General features: G+C 35.8%; 1 protein-coding gene and 1 long non-coding RNA gene across 3 annotated transcripts; one reads left to right on the forward strand and one right to left on the reverse strand.

Moving 5' to 3' along the window:
• Positions 1-1,429: 1,429 nt before the first annotated feature.
• LOC126723771 (putative disease resistance protein At3g14460) lies at positions 1,430-6,983 on the reverse strand. 2 transcript variants are annotated; one of them, XM_050427565.1, is made up of 3 exons: positions 6,782-6,983; positions 2,225-6,508; positions 1,430-2,086 (listed from the first exon to the last, which is right to left on the reverse strand). In XM_050427565.1, exon 2 carries the CDS (start codon positions 5,931-5,933, stop codon positions 2,256-2,258), a length of 3,678 nt encoding a protein of 1,225 aa, XP_050283522.1. In that variant the 5' UTR covers positions 5,934-6,508; positions 6,782-6,983; the 3' UTR covers positions 1,430-2,086; positions 2,225-2,255. The 2 variants fall into 2 exon arrangements, with proteins under 2 accessions (XP_050283522.1, XP_050283521.1); XM_050427564.1 differs by lacking the exon at positions 6,782-6,983 and having other exon boundaries at positions 2,225-6,595.
• Positions 6,984-14,234: 7,251 nt separating this feature from the next.
• Positions 14,235-16,724, forward strand: LOC126723772 (uncharacterized). The gene is made up of 3 exons (XR_007654461.1): positions 14,235-14,511; positions 15,425-15,491; positions 16,392-16,724. It is a non-coding gene; the product is annotated as an uncharacterized LOC126723772 (long non-coding RNA).
• Positions 16,725-20,700: the final 3,976 nt, after the last annotated feature.

Below are 20,700 nucleotides of genomic sequence, written 5' to 3' on the forward strand. Positions count from 1 at the left end.
AACATTAATGACTTTGCTCCTAATTTCGCTTGTTGGACTTCTTTTTGTAAATGAGATAGGCCTATAGCCATCTCTTCTCTTTCTAATTGGGTTCCTTACCCAGAATTTAGGCCCTCACCCTCTCTTTTCTCTTAATATAATCTTTATTTATCAGAAAAAATGTACTCTTAATATTTATCAAAAGTAAGTTGTTTTTTGAATTGTTCCCTATGAATGCCTTCTTAAGGCACTACCATACTAAGGTATATAAGATTATATACTTTTTATTTTTATTATAGAGTTTCAATATATGACGTCCGTTTCTTGATTTTTATTCTTTATTATCAGACCAAGATACCAATCATTTTTTTGTGTATGCGAGAATTGAACTCCGGATCTCTTATTCAATCATTAGATATTTTACAAGTTGAGTTTACTAGAACCCACATAAGATTATATACTTTAATTTCTCATTTGAATGCACAATTTGGATCTCCCTTGGATATTAAATTTGTTTTCTTACTCTTTGTATTTCACATTTTCAATTTCCTTACAATTTTTGTTATGGTTCAGATCTATATTTCTAGTCTACTACATTCAAATTTCATAGATAGTGTCAATATATCAAAATATAAAATGTATATAAAACTTTTGTAATCGATATTGACATTAAATCATGAAAGGGTGATCATTAGAAGAGTTTTTGGGATTATTTGGGAAATTCACCTTCGATTCAATCTTATTATTTTCTTTTCATAAATTGGTTTTTAGTTTTCTTTTCAAAAATTTACCTTGAGACCAACTTTCTCTGCGTACAAGTATTTATGGCATTTGTGTAGAATACTCAAATACATTCGAACCCTTATGCAACAATTTTTTTTTAAATTTTTTTTTTTTACCGAATATCAAATTTCTAAACAGGTCACTATATATTGACCAGAGGGGATTTGAGCGTATGCGTTACAATTTGCAGAAGGTATTTCATTGTTGTTACTTAGGTAAATGGGTATCATGAATGAAATAATGGAATTAATGGGAAATATGAAAGTGGTAATGCATATAGATATACAAAAACCCAATAAACAATTATACTTACTCTTATAATGTTTGGCAATTGAATGATCAATGCATAAAAATTATAGGGACTATAATGAATTATAGAATTTGTCTTAAACATCAAGTTAAGGAATTCAAATTTCCCTGAATCATTTCTTTCTCATTTGTAAGTCACTCTTTCGAAATCTTCATCACATCTCTTTAAAAGTTCCTCATTCAGATTATCTAATTATTTGCAGAAGAGCAACTAAATAAGTAACTAAGTGTTTGATTTTATAGAGCTAAAACAAGAGGAATATATCACCTACAATACTTTTTTCCATACAATTGTAACCAAGATCTAGACCACTCATACAAACACAACAATATCAAATGCATTTTTATGAGAAAATAATTGTCAATTCCTCCTTGCATGCATCATTAGACAACAAATTTTAACATGGTTCGACTAACTATAAGCCTACATCCATGAATATTGCCAATCAATATCTATTACCAACAGTATGAATTACAAACATTCGACCAACTCCTATTAACTAGCAAACCCTCACAAATTTACATCAAGTTTTATCTTATTACAACCAACTCAGACTTCTTATTAGCTGTCACCTAAATCAATGTCAACTTACAATCCCAAGACTTCAATACATATAATGACACACCTCACTCAAAAACATAAACAAACACTTGAACAACATCCAACTTAAAAACATGCATCTTTAAAACCCATAATATACCAAACTAGCTCGTTGAAGAAATCCACTCCACTTATTTTGGTGCCTTCTTCTAATGCTATAACTCCCCCATATAAGAAGATGCCTTTGAGCCACATAATGCTTAGAGCAAATGAGCAATGGGAAATTCCTCAAACTTTTGCAGAAAGCTGGAGTTGGAAGCCCTCAAAAAGATTCACATGACACTTTTGATTGATCACGAAACAAAGGCAGAAATATACACAACAAAAACATGAAGTAGTAGACCCAATGTGAATAACTGCAGAAGAACCCATGTAGAAACCTAAGCAATTACTGGTGATCCAATAAGAAGAAGTCTTCAAAGTAGCCCCAGTTTAAGCGCAAGATGGAAAGAAAAGATTATTAGCAAGTGCAAAAATTGATTCACAATGTAAAGTAAATTGAATTGACATTAAGCAGGGCAATTGTTATTCATATACTTATAGAAAAAGTACCTTACTGAAATTGGATTTTCATTGCTTCAAACTATGGCTCTTCCAGGAGATTTACATCATCGTCAGTTTCCTTGCAAGAGACATCAGCTATCTCGGACCAGTCTTTTATTATTTCATCATCTATTTCTATGCAAGAGATATGAGCCAGCTTGAACCATTCTTTTCCTTTATTATTTAGAAGTTTTGATTTCAGCAAAGAGCACTCCTTGATGCAGAGAAGAGATAGGGAAGATGGCAGACCTTCAGGCAAGGACTGGAGTTCATCACAGCTGCTAATTTCAAGTGAATTGAGAGCAGTAAGGTGTTGAAGCCCATTGTAGTCCAGATATTTGAGATTCGAAAACCGACTGATGCAAAGAGAATTGAGATTGCTGGGCAGCAACTTCTCCTCTGGAAATGACTCCACGTTTTTACATCCACCTTCAATCTCCAACTGACTAAGACGGTGAAGCCTGTGCAAGCCCCACTCCATCCCGAGCATGATTTTATCACAGAAAGTGATACTGAGTAAACATAGGTTGGAAGGCAAACCCCCTTCTGAAAGTGATACAAGCTCTAGGCAATTATTTACAAACATTGACTGGAGAGAAATCAGAGTGTGCAACTGATTAGGCAGTTCCTTGAGACTCTTGCGATTAGAGAAACAAATGGATGTCAAGTTGGGGGCTGGCAATCCTCCTTCTGGAAAAGATACTAGCTTCGGACAATCTCTGATCTCCAAGGCCTCAAGAGATGTGAGATCTTTCTGAAGTCCCTCTGGCATTGTAAGGGATTCCAGATTTGCACAATCCCAAATAGAAAGACTTTTAAGCTTTGGGAAGAAGCCCAATGGGAGGGATATCAGAGGGTCACAGCTACTCCCTAGGCACAAATGTTCAAGAAGAGCATACTGGTTTGTCTTTGATGCAGGTGGGAGAAAATCTAATCTCTTGCAGTTCTGGATATAGAGAACCTTTAAGGTAATGGTTGGATTTTTTTCAGGAAAGGACTTGAGAGAATAACAATCAAAGATATACAAATGTTGGAGAGAAGACTTGTTGTCTATCATTCCTTCAGGTATGTCCTCCAGAGCATCACATCCTTCAATTTTGAGGCCATGTAGCCCCGTTGGCAATTCCATCAGTTGTGATATTTCTGAAACTTCCATGATTTCAAAAGAGGAGAGGTCTTCAAGTCCATCTTGGTCGGTCAGATCATGAGCATCATCAGTGTTTGGAGTCTGACCGGGCAATGAGGATTCTGCAGCCCCTTCATCACTTCTCAACAACATATTACCGTGATAATATAAATTGGTGTCCATCACTCCTTCAGGTATGTCCTCCAGAGCATAACTTCCTTCAAGTTTGTGCCTATGTGGCTCTATTGGCAAGTCCGTCTCTTCTGAAATTTCCACGATTTCAGAAGAGGAGAGGTCGTGCCGTCCATATTGGTTGGACCAGGTGTTGGGCAATGAGGATTTTGTGACACCTTGAGTTATGGTCATTGAGGATTCTGCAGCACCTTCATGTGTAAAGACAGTCCTTTGCTTGATGAATGACTCAGCTTTATCATCACTTCTGAACAAAATCTTATCATGATAACGTAAACGCCATTTGAGTGACGATGCCTGTGTCAAAAGTGTACTCACAAGCTCTTGAGAATCAAAAATTTCAACTTTTTTTATGGAAGGAAATTGCTTGGGTAAGTTCCCCTTCAGCTTGGGGCATCTCCGTATGCAAAGCTCTTGCAGGCAAGGGAATTCTCCACCAGGACATTCAAGTGAAATCCATTCTTCCCATTCCAACATCCTATCAAATGTTAAAGACTTCAAAGAGTGAAATTTCATATTTGGCCCACAGAAGTCAGGACCCACCTTCTTCATTTTATCCATCCCTTCAATAATGAGCACTTCAAGGGATGGCATCCGCCAAAATGGTGGCATGGATAAGCATTTCTTGCAATTGCTAAGACATAGGAACACCAAGTTGAGGAATTCTTTATTCCCCAACCAACCTCGAAAGCTTGTACCTTGATAAAATTTAATGCTGAGCTTCTTCAAATTTGCATGAGGCTCTAGCATCGTAAGCATCTCCCTATCATTTTCTCGGTCAGCACTGTCATCACCCCATTCCAACACTAGCTCATCAAGTCGTGCCTTTTCTTTCAATATGGCCTCAGGCGCATCTTTGGGAGAGACTATGTTCTGCAACTTTGAAATGTGAAGTGTTCCACGAAGATACAGAAGGCCCCCCAACTCTTTAATTGTTGAGCCACTTTCTTTGCCCACAACAAAGTAAGAAAGCGTCTGAAAATTTTTTAATCTGCCCATTTCTTTTGGCATCTCATATAAGTCAGTTCCACTAATATCAAGATGGCGTAAGTCAAAAAGCTTCCATATGCTTTCAGGCAATTCAGTAAGAGTTCGACAATGCAACAATATCAATGTTTGTAATTTGCGTAGAGCACAAACTGATTCAGGTAATCTCCTAATTGCAGTGTGAGAGAGATCCATGTACCGTAAATGTTCCAAATCACCAATTGAATCAGGTAGCTCAGTGATATCATAATGAGATAAAGAAAGCACTCGCAAGAATTGCAGTTTGGGCAAAAGATCCCGCAGTTCATTACTAGTTAAATGGCATGATTCATGATCGAGTGGCAAAAAGGTCCTTAAAAACTTGGCTTTATTAATGGTCTTCAATATCATTGAGGGATCGTATTTACCTGAAAGTGACAAGTACCGGGCCCTTTCAGAGATATGGGAAGAGGAATTATCCTCCAATTTGAAGCAAAATTCCCCAGAAACAGCAATAGCCAGGTCGTTCATAAGATTATGGATCACAAAATGTGATTTATTGCCACTTGATCGTAAAATAAAAGATCTATGAAATAATTCATGAAAGTAATAATCACCAACCTCTTCTGGTGTGAGCTTGCCTTCGGTCTGTGGCAGAAGACCCTCAGCCATCCATAAGAGGATTAACTTATCCTTCTCAAATTCATAACCCGCAGGAAAAATTGAACAATATGCAAAGCATCGCTTTAGCCGTGGAGGAAGATTATCATAGCTCAGTCTTAATACATCGGGAGAACGATAATCCTCTATAAACTGGACTAGTTTAGTGCGCCACTCCTGAAATAGCTGGCCAAATTCCTTATTTGCTTCCAGCCTATTAAACAAGAGGGCACCAAGTGTTCTTACAGCTAAAGGCACGCGGGAACACCTGTACACAAATTGTCTGCCAATATTTTCTAGTTCGGGTTTTGAATTAAGGCGTTCGTCTCCAAAAGCATATTTTACAAGTATCGACCAACATTCTTTATTTGATAATGGCATCAAATAATAAGCAGTGATACGAAAAGGATTGTAACCCTTGGTGCGCATGATTGACTCAACCGCTTGATTGGGTGTAGTTACAATAATACGACTTCCCTTTGCAGCAGCATCTATAAAAGGATTTAGCAACTGACTCCACGAGACATAATTCTCAACCAACACATCATCTAGAACAATTAGAAATTTCTTGTTCTTGAGAATCTCAAACAGTCTATGTTGGAGCGAAGTTAGTTCCTCGAGATCACAAGACTGTGAAGTGAACGACTTAACGATTGCTTTTGTTGCCTGTAACAAGTCACCTTTTCCTGGAAACCAAGCCCAGGCCTTGAGGTCAAAATGTTCACTCACCCTGTGATTGTCATAAACACGGCGAGCAAGAGTGGTCTTTCCCATGCCACCCTCGGCCACTATAGGAATCACAGACAACCGTTCACCAGTTCCATCATCTGATAGCAATAGTTCAATAATTGCTTCTTCATCACGATCTCTTGGGATTCTTGTTGACTCAGGCGGTACAGATTGTTGTGGGTGGCCATGATGCTTAAAATCTTGAACGCTTCAAGAAAGTAGTCTTCGATTTCATTGGAATGAATATTGAAAAACAAGTCCCAAATTGCCACTGCTACCGGAGAGTTAAACATATCGGCCTTCATCGTGAAAAAAAGGGAGTTGAATAATGGAGAAACAAACAGGCGGGCTTTAGATTTTGCAGACTATCAAACGATGCTTGAAAATGTCACACAAAGAAGGAAGAAAGCTTTCTTCAGGGAAATCTGAAGGGTTCTTTTTTTTATTTTTTCACAGGATATCAAAAATTAGACTAGAAAGTAGAAAGGGAAAGGCTAATAAGGGGACAAGAAAGAGTTCAGTAACCGCTTTCGAACATCTTCAACAGGTTCTATAAAGCCATTTTCCTCTCCATTTTGAAGAGCAAACCCACAAATATGAAATATAAGCTCCAACAGTCTCTCCAAAATGCAAACAAAATTGCTAGAGTTAAAAGAAGCAAGCACTGTTCACTCTCCACACCATTTTTTTTCTCCTTAAAAAAATTCCATGAATAAATTGGAATAAAAATTTGGCAACCATTTCTCAATAGCTGCAAATTACAAACTCAGGCCTTATCCTTTCTCTCTCAAACGTCTCATGAAGGGGACACAATTGAAACTCAACATACAATCTTTCTCATTAAACTAATGAAATCAGAATAAAAAAAATAAACAGAAGCTGATCAAACCCACCCGCCTGGGACACATGTCGTTGGCGATGGGGAGAAGGACTAGTGGCAGTGGTGGTGGAGGCAAACGAAGCGGCTTTGCACGTTGAACGTTGATCTCCGCTGGCCCTCACCCTTCAAGCGACTCTCTTTGCCGGCCTTAGTTCTCTCTCTCAGAGCTAGAGATAGCTATATTGGGTCAGACAGAGGAAAAAAATAACAAAGAAGAAGAAGATAAAGATGATCTAGAAACGTATGGATGAAAAAGAAAATAAACATTATATATATTGAATTTGGGCCAAATTCAATCCAAATAAAAAAGAATTGATAAATTTCAAATTTAATTTTTAAAACACGTGTACAAGAGTAACGTAAATTTGATAAATTTCATATATATATATATATATATATATATATAGACAAAACTTAAAAGAATTCAATTAGATTCCATAATTAAAATTCAATTTTCTGTCATTAGTTCTATGTTATTTATTTTTAGAGAAAAATTATTTCTTAATTTTAAGTTAAATGTGAGACCACATCATAAATATCTGTCCAAGTGAGTTATTGCGTACAAAAATCAAAGAGTCTAGAATTAATAAATATAAAAAAATTTAAAAAACAAAAATAAAAAATAAAAAAATTTACATTTTCCACTTAATAATATTCTTACCGAACTTTTTAAAGAGTTAAAAAAAATTAAAATGCCTATTAATATTTAAATTATGTATATAAGAATTATATTATGCATCTTAATATATATCTTTTAAGTATATCCATGCTTATAAGTTAGTTATAATAAAGGCTAACATTAAAAAAAGCATAAAAATTAAAATTAGATGTTTTTACAATTTACTATATGGTTGCCACAAATTCTCTACAATATTTGTGAAAAAAAAAAAAATCCATTAAAAATTTTAAAAATTCTAAAGTTAAGAGATTTAAAAATGTTACATAAATGTTATAAGCTGCTTAAGATGCTTTAGGTTACGACTTTCAAGCAGAAATGGAATAAGTCTTCCTTTATATTAGCATTGAGTCACCTAACCTCTTTCCCCAAAATTTCAAAAGTTTCTCTAATAAAAATTCTGAAATTTTGTTAAGGCAAAGTTTTTATTTTTTATTTTATATCAACAGTGCGACCTATTGGTTCTTTTGAAAAAAGAAAAGGAAAAGAAGAAGAACTGCGCTCTATTAATTCTTAAAAAAAAAGATTAAGAAAAAAAACCTAGCACATCCTATTATAAATTAAAATAGCTTTTAAATTATCATTCTTACATTATTATAAACAAAGTTACGAATACGTTTCTTGGTGCCCATTATGATTTGTCAATTAAAAAGAAATATTTCAATATCAATTTATTTTGACATACAATTTTGAGATTGTAGCATTAATATATATATATATATATATATATCTATTACTAAATATAATTGTAGAAAATAAATCCACAATTTCCTCCTGTTATCCCATGTGGCTTACTTTAAAAATAAAAAAAATTGTTCAAGCCCAGCAAACATAATGTTTCGCCCACAATGCAACACCGCTTAATCCACTTTCATTTAAAATTAATATTAAATAAATAAATGATAACTTGTCAGCCATCCAACTTAAAATTTATCAAATTTATCTTAGTCTTCAAATTATGACCTGGCTATTGCCTCTTTTTTCTCTTTGATACCAATATCCAATGGATATAAAATCCTCTATTTTGTTTTCACATATATTTCATTAAATGGTGTTCTTATTGTCTAAGAAACCTAACATAATAATAGGTTTATAAAAATAAAAGGACTTTTCTAAGTTAGGCTAAAAATGAGTGCATGATACAGATTACAGAGGCTACATATAAATGACGCTGACAATCAGGAAGCTAGTAGATGTTAGATATACTGATACTGTAACAGGTATATTTGCACAAGTACTATAGCAAAAATACGTTTTCCACAATGAATGTATAAACTAATATGGGTGATTTTTCGGTTTGATTCGGAAAGCTTTGGCAATTATGCTATTTTTCATTTATTGATGCGAATGCTCTAATGGTAAAATGAAAGGAAATAACAATATGAATAAATGAAAGAAAACTAAGAAAAAATATATTTGCAACACTCTGGATGTAAAAGAATTCCCATTTTAAGGTGAGGAAGAACCCCTCAATCTCCCCCACATTAAAAGGTTGCTTTTTCTAAAAAAAAAGCACCACTTGTTTCTTTTCTTGTTTGCTTGGTGACATGTCATGATGCGTGTATGTGTTACTAGAGTGATGTATGTGTGAGTAAGTCTCTTTATTTATTTAATAGGGTAATTACAGTAAACTCACCTGTGGTTTTGCCCAAAATCACTTTGTCTATCTGTGGTTTCAAAAATGTTACTTTATCCATCTAAGGTAAGCTTTGTTTGTTTTTCGTAACCCACCTCTGTTAAAAACAAGGGTAAATATGTATTTTTGCTCACCTTTTATATCTCTCTCCTCCAAAACAAAAAAAAAAACACATACAAAACCAAGAGAATACAAGATAAAAAAGGGAAGGTTTTGTAAAATTTAGAAACTTAGCTCAAGAACTCCAATGAATCACAAAATGCCACATACTCATAAGAAAATAACATAAAAGGAAAAATTTACTTACCACACCCATTAACTTACTTCATTTCCTATAGATTAATTTATTTTTCATGCTCTTTCTCTCTCCTCTTCTTCTTTCTCTTTCTACCTCTCTGTTCTATCCATATATCTCTCTCATATCTCACACTCTAGGTTAGATCAGTGCTAGCTTTGGGTCACGGTGGCTTTGTTGGTGATAGTGGAGGAGCATGTGGTGGCTGTATGGGTTTGGGTTTTGATTTGTGGAGGAGCACAACTATTTTGGGTCTGGGTTTTAAGGAGGACAACGTGGCTGTAGGGGTTTAGGTTTTGATTTGTGGAGAAGCATGGCTACATTGGGTTTGGGTATTGAGGAGGAGCACTTCTGCATTGTGATTTTTTTTGGCTTACCTTAGAGCATTCGAGTAGTGGAGCTAAAAATTTAGCAATTTAGCTCCACTAAAAGTTACTTTATCTATTTTACCTACACACATGCTACAGCAGTGGATCTATTTTAGCTTTCAACACAATAAAATAATATAAACATCTCAATAAAATAATATATCTACTACAATAAAATATTCTATCTCACTACAATAAAAACTCCACAAATGGATCCACCACCACGGCCAACCAAGAACAACCGCCCACAGCGACCATGAAATCCAACCAAACCACCATCACAAAACCCAAAGATGGGATGGCGAAAGATCGGCAATGAAGGACTGGGCGATGAAGATTGGCGATGAAGATCAGCGATGAAGGACTGGGTGATGAAGATCAGCGATGAAGGATTGGCGATGAAGATCAGCGATGAAGGATTGGCGATGAAGATCGGCGATGAAGGACTGGGCGATGAAGGATCGGCGATGAAGATTGACGATGAAGGATTGGCGATGAAGATCGACGATGAAGGACGGGGCAATGAAGATCAGCGATGAAGGATTGGCGATGAAGATCGGCGATGAAGGAATGGGCGATGAAGATCGGCGATGAAGGACTGGGCGATGAAGGATCGGTGATAAAGATCGGCGATGAAGATCGGTTATAAAGATCAGCGATGAAGGACTAGGCGATGAACAGTCAGCGAAGCAAAGAGTAGATGAGGGAGAGAAAAAAAAATGAGAAGGAAAAAGGAAGAAAGAAGAGAAGTCGGAGAGAGAAACAGTGAAAAAGAAAGAAAGAGAAAATATTTTTTAAATGAAAGAGATGAGAGAAATTTATTAAAATATTTTTTTTTTTTTAGCTTTCATGAACAATGCACATCTATAGATAGATGTGCACTGCAGCAAATCAGCTAAAAAAAATAAGTATAGCTCCACTGCTGGAGCTTACTTTTTGTGTTTGTGTAGCTAAATTTTAGCAATATAGCAATATGCCTCCACAGCTGTGAATGCTCTTAGGGGGGTAAAGTGAGATTTTTTAAGTTACGGGTAGGTAAAATGATTTTGGGTCAAACCACAGGTGGGGTTACTGTAATTACCTCTTATTTAATTTTATGGAGTCACCACCAATTGTTGGTTTATTCTAAATCTGAGTGGTCATTTATTGTCTAATTCATTTTAATTATCTAATAAACTAAAAGTCATTCCTAAGGGATAATTAAGGTAATATATGTCTCGAACCACATATTCTTGAACTTAGAAGCTTGGTAGGAAAGGTAGGCTCCCTTGTTGTTTATCCAAATGATAGTACCTTATTTTAATTTAATCTCAACAATTCACATTTTGAAATATAACTTAAATACTTGGCATTTTCTTAAGAAACTTTTGTACAACAGTATATATGCATAACATGTGAATAAAATCTTTACGTATAAATAACATGTGCTATTATTTACAAAAGGTAATGTATGTACAAACAAACATCTGAAAATAATTATAAATACGTTGTAAAAAATATTATACATATTTATCATGTGAATATTTAATAAATATTTAGCGTATGAATGTTACTCTACAACGTAATATAAAGGAATGAGATTCTGATTTTAAGGTCTTGGATCTCTTGGTTTTCTAAGCTTTTGAAAATTAAAATAAATAAATAAAACTCAAAATATGATTTGTCAATTAATAAATGATGTGAAATCATTACTTTAAGATTGCTGGTGAATTAATGACGTAGTACAATCAACAATCTGAACCATTTATTTTATGGAAAATGCTAAAACTAGATACTATTTTATAATTTTTTTTTTACAAACTGCTGATGTAATGAGTAATTATTGGTAAGTAAAAAATTGATGTCAATAGTGAACTTAGATAAGACATTATAAGAAATTGTCAAGTCAATAAGTTTTAAGAATGTTGTAAAATAGTTTGTAATTGTATTATTAAAAGAACATCACGCGACAGAGTTTCCTAAAAACTTTAGAAGAATACTTTTTTCTATTTTTTTTTTTATGAAGGACTTTCTAAGATCTTGATCATTTACTGTATATATCTAAGATTTTTGAAAAATTTTGGAGGGTTATGGCCCCTAAGCCCTAGCGTGACCCCACGAACTAATGTAAGAGTAATCTCTATATATTAAGAGAATTCAAAAAGTTAATTATTGCAATTTTGAATTCCAAAAATACATTTAATTTAATTAACTTATCCTTGTTCCTAAAATGTAAGAAATGTTAAAACTGTAAATCGATAAAAATTAAAAACAAAAGACCTACCCAACATTCAAAAAAAAAAAAAACCTTCCCACTACCCTACATTCTATATAAATAATTAATACAAAAACTACCCACAGTATCTATCAAAAAAGAAAAACTTTCATAATTTTTTTTTTTTTTTTTTTAAAAGACCCATGTAGAAACCTATAGGGAGTGGGACAATTTCCACTCAGGCCAAAAGCCCAAAAAGTGGTCGGGCCATGAGGAACGACTTGGGTTTGGCTTGTGTATTGAAAGGAATGCTTCGAAGGTCGTAAACCATGAAAGAAGTGAAAGTTGGATCATCCCAAGTATTGCGGGCAAAGATGAGTACCACAGTAAATCAATTCCTGCGGAAAAGGGAAAGCATTAACTTACCCGAGGCATAGCATGGATAATCAACGTATCACCTTTAGAGGATGATGGTCATCGCAGGAAACTACTAGAATGCACAAGAAGAGTGAAGATTTTTACCTCCGCATTAATGAGGGGATTCTTACCTAACCTCTGCCATATTGAATGCCCATAAGACAGCTTAAGCAGTACACGCATCCCTCAACAGTTAAAATTCCAGGATTAGGTGGGGAGAAAACCGATAAAGTAGGAAAAATATCCCTGAGACTTTGGATAGGTGCAAGACAGCTATGGTGATAAGAACAAGAATTGAAGCTATAAAAAGAGGGGAGGAGGCAAAAGGTAAGGGGATCCGAAAAAAGAAAAGAAAGAGAGAGAGAGAAAAGATAGGTAGAAAAATCTATCTATGAAGAGAAATAGAAAGACAGAGAGAGAAAAACTAAAGGTAACACCACGAGAACAAGGGAGTTTCCTATTCTAACATCTGTAATTGTAATTGTAACACTTATGGCCAAAGAAATCAATTGCTATTGTGGAGTGTTTATCCCTTGTTATTTATTTATATTTAGATTGTGTAAATTATTGTAGCAGTATTCTGAGGAGCTTTCCTTGGGGGATAGTTTCTGTGTCCCTACAATTGGCGTCATTTGTGGGAATCACTCTACCAAGCAAAAGACTCAAGAGTTGGATTGTCTGAAACCATGGCCAATCGATCACGGAGTGGTGTCGTTCATCTAGAGCGCGCTAGTATTTGGGAAGAATTTGTCCACGTGGATTGATGTGTGAGGTCCAAAGTTCATAAGGAGACTCAGCAATAGCCTAACCCAACTCCATAAGGAGAAAGGTTAGCTACCAATACAGAGAGCCTGTCCTACACAAATAAGGACATGGAGGTGGAAAGGTTAAGGGAGCAAGTGGTTTTGTTGCAAAGGAATGCGGAGAAGGACAAGAGTTGCTTCACCGTAAAGACAAGGAACTACATCATCAGAGAAGACCAAGTCCAGCACCTAGTCACTCCCAAGGGGATGAGTGCAGAGTGGGTGATATGAATAAGAAGAGGGCTAGGAGATCACCCCCATTCTTATGGGGAATGAGAGAAGAGTCCCCTAGGGAGAGAACAGTTTCTCCACCTCCTCGTAAGAGCAGAAGGGAGGAGCAAGATGGGGATAGGTTTAAAGGACCAGTCCCTCATTCTTGAGTCCATATAATGCCACATGTTTCTAGTGAGGATGCCATAAGTAAGGCTCTACATCAAATATCTCAATCCCCGTTCTCGAAAGAGATAGAGAAAACAAACCTACCGAAGAGGTTTACTAGGCCAACTTTCACAATTTATGATGGAAAGAAGAATCCCGTGGAGCATGCCAGTCATTACAATCAAAGTATGGCCATATACTCTAAAAATGAGGCCCTGATGTGTAAAATTTTTCCTTCAGTTTGGAGCCGATAGCTATGAGATGGTTTGATGGGTTAGAAAAAGGTGCCATCTGAGGATATAATGAGCTTATTAGGGCATTCAGGGCTAGTTTTGTGATGTACAATAGGACCCCAAAGCCATTTGCCTCACTCCTCTCATTGGCAATGAACCTAATTGCCTAATTAATTTATGGGTTTATATGCATATCATTATCTTAATTACTTTTAGTGCATGAAGCTTTGATTTTGTGATATTATAGAACATATATGCCATTTTAATGTGATGGATATAACTTTATAAAGGTAAGGATATATATATGTGTGTGTGTAAAGTGATATTATTCTTTGTAGATAAGTGTGAATACAAAGAAAAAATAAGTGTGAATGCAAAGAATATATATATATATATATATATATATATATATATATATATAAAAGTGTGAATGCAAGAAAATTGGAAAAGTGGAAAGTGGGTGTGATATTTTTTTCCCTAGCCATACACGTATCCACCCCAATTTTCCTCTTCTCTTTTCTTCTTTTGTGCCCCAAAAGTCTTCTTACTTTTCTTATTTTCTTGGCTGCATCTGAAGTCCAGCAGCTGCTTTTCTTCTTTCTCTATTTCCTCTTTCTTTCTTCTTGTTTCCTTCTTCTCCCCTTCTTACACGGCAGCTCTCTCTTTCTCACCAAAACAAAATATCCCTCTCTAAAGAATAAATTAAAGGATTGACACTAAAATTTCAGCTTCCAAGTTTGTAGGTAAGTAATCAAAACTTCATTTGTTTATTTCTACTTCTTTATCCTCTATCCTGATTTTAGAGGCTGAACTATGATTCTGTTTTAGTGATTGAAATTTTGATGGTATTTTGATCAATTGAATGCTTAATAACATATTTTAATATGTATACTATAGGTATAAAAATACCCAAATGAAATTAAGACCTATTGCTATTTGTTGATGATTTTGTAAGAATGTGTACTGAAACTGTCTCTGTGACAGATTTGATGTTTACCACAAGAAAAATATGTATTAAATCATATTCTATGAATTATGATGCTAGGAGTAGTTTTTATGAATTTTAAGACACACATGGTTGTTATGGAAGTGGTCTCACAGAATTTGGATGAACATAAAAATAATTGTTTAATTTGTAAGTTGCAAGAAATTCTGTCAGGACAGATTTGAGTATCCTGTCTTGTGTGATTTTTAGTAAATTATGGGTTTATTCTTTGACTCTGAAATTTTTATGGTATATACTGGACATACAGGGTAATAGTTATGTAAAATTTCATGATAATTGGATGTGTGTGGACAGCCCGTTTGTATTTTACAAATGGAGCATATGTAATGAGCAGTGAACAACCTATGCTACACCTGACTTTGTGGATTTAATTCTCAAGTTAGGGTGTATGTTTTGAGCTATAATTTAACAAGCTCATCCTTTGGTATGTTTGAAGCATATATAAATTTTATGGATTAGTTTCTCTATGGTTTGGCTGCAAAATGTGTTTGATGATTGTATCATATGTTTTGGGGAACTTTATATGATGGGAATTAAGATTTTCTTAAGTTTGAGAGTTAGGTTGTGATTGAGGTATAAGTTTATATATTAGGAAGAGTTTGTCTGTAATAAGTTTTTTTTTTTTTTTTTTTTTTTTTCGTTTCGTTTAGGTGGTGAGAACGAGAACACGGACACTTGAGCTCCTCGTGTACAATCTCTCCCGTCTTCTATTATCAGGTAAGGGACTTGTGACGTGTGCTTTTAATAAGTATAAAAATTATCTTGAAAACTATTATGCATTAAAACTTGTTGATTAGAGATATTACATATAAGTATGATTTAAGTAAAATATATGTTCGTGAATTGTTCAATCTTATATATATGATAATTTTAGCATATTAATGCTAGTACCTATATCACAAACATAATATTTCAGAATGAAGTGGATATGCTACTATTATGAAATAATTATGTAAAAGCATAGCTATCAGAAAAATATAACATTCGGATTATTCCATTGTTATGATCTGAACTCAGCCAGTAGGGGTTATAGTACTGGCATTTCCATGGAAATTCTGATTGGTCATTAAAAGTGGGACTAGCTCTGCTATACCCGCCCTTGTTGGTAATAGCCAACTTATGGAGGATGTCAACCTACCCCCATGGTTGAAAGTATGTATTATGATATGATTCCGGAATTACCTGGCATTGTGGGGAATGTTGGATGCCTGGCACTCTATGCTGGAAGCCTCCCAAAGTAGTGACAAACTTACAATTGGATTAACTAATATGTATTATAAATGAGGTATAAAGCTATTTGGAAATTATAAGAAAAGTATGATGATAAGAAAGGTATATTGAATGTGTTATAAGTCGAATGAGAAGTTAGGATAAAATGTTTGATAGTCTGTTCAAAAATAAGATTTCTGAATTATATTTCTTTATTATATGAATGGAAAATGAAGTATTCTCATCTAAAGATCTTAAGTTATTTTTATGAACAATATGAACCATATGAAGGCTATTTTATCAAATCTGGCATATCCATAAACTATTTGACTTACATGCATTCTTATTAAAGGCCCATGGAGTTTTAAAACCTTATTGGGTTTCATAGCTCACCCTATTATATTTCAGTGCACAGGTTTTTCCTGGAAGCAGCGAGAGTATTAGAGGTGGCAAGGATTCTGTGTTTTCTCATTTGTTAGAATGTAGAGTTTTGTTGTATAGCTGTTAGCTCTTTTGTTGTATAGAAGAAATCAAGATGTACTTGATTCTTTGAGCACAGATGTAATTCGGTACCTTAATTTGTTTTGAACCCCAGTTGTATGTCTTTGGGGTTAGGTTTGTAATAAGAGTTTTGCTAAACGTTTGGTTATGTAATATTTACGTGTATACCCTAAGTTTCAACCAGGTGGTAATTTCCCAAGTTCAAAGGAAATCAAATTTCAAGGTTTCCATTATTTTGTATGTTATGGCTTTTATGGAAGAAAATAAGCAGGAAGTCATGAAATAATTCTTGATAAGTACCTTCAGTTTAGGTTGGTTCATATTAGTATTGAGGTAAACTTAATATTAACATGCCGGTCATGCTCTAAACTCTGAAGTACAGGTTTGGGTTGTGACAGTTAGAGCTTATTCAAACCTTCAAGGTAGGCCTTCCCATTGATTTTGACTTGAGGGCTTCACTGGCCTTAAAGCCAGTCACGAATATGAACAAGCTAATGGAATAGGCAGAGAAGTATAAGAGATTAGAAGATAATCAGTTGCAAGATAAGGCTAAAGCAAAAGTACTTGAAGTAGAAAAGAAAGAGGTCAAGGGAGATCAGGCCCTCGACCTTAGAGGAACTTTTTCCCTCAGGCTCAGAAGTAAAGGTTAGAAATGGTTAGCTCATTGTATAAAGAGCTTGTTTATTAAATTGTGGAAAAGATTAAGAATGAGTCATACTTTCTTTGGTCGAACAAGATAAGCAGGGATGTTACTAAAAGGAATCAGAGCCTTTACTATTCATACCACTGAGACTACGGGCATACAATCAAGGATTGTTGAACCTTGAGGGACCACTGGTGCTAGCTCGAGAAGGCAAGTTATTTGGCAAAATTCCTAGTACTGGAATACACACACCCGCAAGACCTAAAAGGGGGAACCACCACAGGAACATCGACACCAGCTCGGGGCCTCATAGGGGTAATACATGCAGCTAGGAAACAGATGGAGACTATGAAAACACCACCTAAGGTGTTGGTCGTGAATTCGGCTTCTGACACAAAATTGGAAGGACCCGTGCATGGAAATAGTCGTTAGGAGGACGAAAGCGTTGATTTCATGGGGGAAAGACCTCAAGGATACTGTTCAGCCCTAGGAGGATGCCCTAGTAGTTACACTACGGATTGGGGGCTTCAATGTCAAAAAAGTCATGATAGATCAGAGAAGTGGGGCAAAGATAATGTATCCAAACCTATACAAGGGATTGTGACCTAGTCCTGAGAACTTGAGGAAGTATGATAGTCCCTTGGTGGCCTTTGATGGGAGCATTGTTATGCCAGTGGGGCAAGTGACCCTTCCCGTAGAGATGGAGGGAAGAAAGGAGATGGTCTACTTTATAGTGGTGCATTCACACTCCCTTTACACTGCAATCCTCAAACATCCCTGGATCCATTCCATGGGTACAATACCCTCATCATTACATTAGAAGGTGAAATTCCCAATTGAGCAGGGCATTGTAGAAATATGGGAGACCAATGCATGGCTCGGAAATGCTAGATAGCTACTGTGGGGCATAAGTAGGAGATTGAGTTTAAGTCAGCAAATCCCTTATAGCAGCTACAATCCCTACCCGAGAATACCTACAAGCAACTGGAGAAAATATGTATTGACCTTGGGGATAAATATTTCCAGGTAAGAGCTAACCTCCCTATTTTGGAAAAAGTAGAGTTAATCTTGTTTTTAGTAAACAATTTAGATGTGTTTCCATGGAGTCCATATGAAGCACCCGGGGTGGATCCAGACTTTATCTGTCATTGATTTAATGTCGACCCTTAGTGTCCACCAAAGAAACAAAAGCCTTTTAGATCCTCGGATATACATACTAAGGCGATGAGGGAAGAAATGGACAAACTTAAAGAAGCTGGAGCAATTAGGGAGGTTTATTATCCCAAATGGCTAGCTAATACGGTGGTAGTGAAGAAAAAGAATGGGAAGTGGAGAGTGTGTGTAGACTTCACGGATCTAAACAAGACATGTCCTAAAGATCCTTTTCTAGTGCCCAAGATAGACTAAATTGTTGATGCAATGTATAGGTATCCCATGATAAGTTTTCTTAATACTTTCCAAGGGTATCACCAGATAGCTATGGCCCTTGAGGACTAAGAAAAAACTTCTTTCATTACCCCTATTGGTAATTTTCATTACAAGGTCATGTCATTTGGGTTGAAGAATGCGAGATCCACCTATCAAAGAATGATAACCAAAATGTTCAAAGAGCAGTTGGGTAGGAATATGGAGGCATACATTGATGACATGGTAGTGAAGAGTAAGGCCTTGGAGGATCACCTTACTGATCTTACGAAAACCTTTAAGACATTACAGAAGCACCGTTTGAAGTTGAATGCCTCAAAATGTGCCTTTGGGGTCAGCTCGGGAAAGTTTCTGGGCTACATAGTGACCCACCGGGGTATAGAAGTTAATCTAAATCAAATTGTAGCTCTACAAAGCCTAAGTCTCCTTGGAGCCCTAAAGAGGTCCAACGCCTTACTGGGATGACTGCGGCTCTTAATCGATTCATTTTGCGGTTCGCGGATAGATGTCAACCCATCTTCTAGTTACTGAAGAAATGGAAAGGCTTTCAATGGACGAATGAGTGCCAGCAAGCATTTGATGAGCTGAAGTTGTAACTGTTTCGGGCACCCATTTTGTTAAGGTTAGTTCCTGGAGAAACACTATATATGTATTTGACTACGACTGATCATACGGTGAGTACTGTCCTGTTAAGGTTGGATCAGGGAGTTCAAAAGCCAATCTTTTATGTCAGCAAGACTCTTGTGTAAGCAAAAACGCGGTATCTCCCATTGGAAAAAGCTACGCTAGCAATAATTCATACTATACAGATATTGCCCCACTATTTTCAGGCCCATACAGTAGTTGTGCTAACCGAGCATCCTTTGCAAGCATTACTTAGAAGGTCAGATTTCACAGGAAGGATAGCCAAGCAAGGGGCCTCTTTAAGAGCTTTTGATATTCATTATAGGCTCCGAACCTCTATCAAAGGGCAAGTCTTAGCAGACTTCGTTGTGGAATTCACACCCAGGCAACCTAAAGTTTTGCAAATAGAGGGAAGCAGAACAATGGAACCTCGGGAAGACATATGGCAAGTGTATATGGATGGAACATCAAACTGCTGAGGAGCAGGGGTTGAAATTGTTAGGTTAAAAAGAATTGAACCCTTGCAATTAATTGATTAATTACCCAAGTTAATTAATTAGATTAAATTTCATGCAATAGCGTGGCAGTGTAAACAAATCACCAAATTATCTAAATGTAGTGGAAAATAAATTTGACACAGGTGATTTGTTTACAAATGGGGAAAACCACCAAGGCAAAACCCCACTGGGTGATTTTAAGGTCACTACTCCCGAGAATCCACTATTATCATTCACAAGCAGTTACAAGTATAAAGAATCTTACCAAACCCTTTGGCCTATCCTGAAATACCAACCTACAGTTGAACCCTTACTCCAATACCCAATTAGACTTGTATTATAGCGGTAATCTTTCCCTTAATGCATGAATCTCAGTACGTGACTAACCAATATGCACGGATCCCAGTACATAACAAACTCCAGCAACTTGAAGAGGTTGTTGGGTACAAAGTTCTTCAGTTCATCAACAATGACGATCAGGAAGCTCCTTGGTCACAAAACCCTTGGCGTAAAGACACAGTAGCATCTTTAGAGAGAATAATGAACTAGGGCACTTTTTGCATGCGTGACGGCCTTTTTAAAATAAGCCTTATATATGTCTAGGGTTGTAAGAAAAGAAACCCTATACAAATATACAAGCATGAGCCGAAAATCAGATCTGGAAATTCTAATTTCGTAAGTCTCGACAGAAACAGTTTCTATCGAGTTTTTGTCGAGCTTCGACTTTAAATCTGGATAGAAGTCCTTTTTGTCAAGATTATTGTCGAGCACTAATGAACAGTTTTTCTTTACTTATTTCTTGGTCCAATCTTCATGGCTTTAATACTTGACTTGAACACTTGTTTCTAGAAGTACTAAACTCATACTAGATCTACCCAATTACAAGTAAGTGCATTTTGTCAAAGGATTTGCCAATTACATAAAATATGTCTTCAATAGAAATTATACTTATCTCTCGGGAAGGGATCAGAGGGGAAAAATTATTTAGACTGGGTTTTCCTGCGTCCAATAATGAGGCAGAGTATGA

This window comes from Quercus robur, chromosome 4 (genome assembly GCF_932294415.1).
Source record: "Quercus robur chromosome 4, dhQueRobu3.1, whole genome shotgun sequence".
Classification (NCBI taxonomy): Eukaryota; Viridiplantae; Streptophyta; class Magnoliopsida; order Fagales; family Fagaceae; genus Quercus; species Quercus robur.

Bases quoted from the DNA above. Each gene is read 5' to 3' on its own strand.
- LOC126723771 (XM_050427565.1), bottom strand. From the start codon at position 5,933: ATGGGAAAGACCACTCTTGCTCGCCGTGTTTATGACAATCACAGGGTG.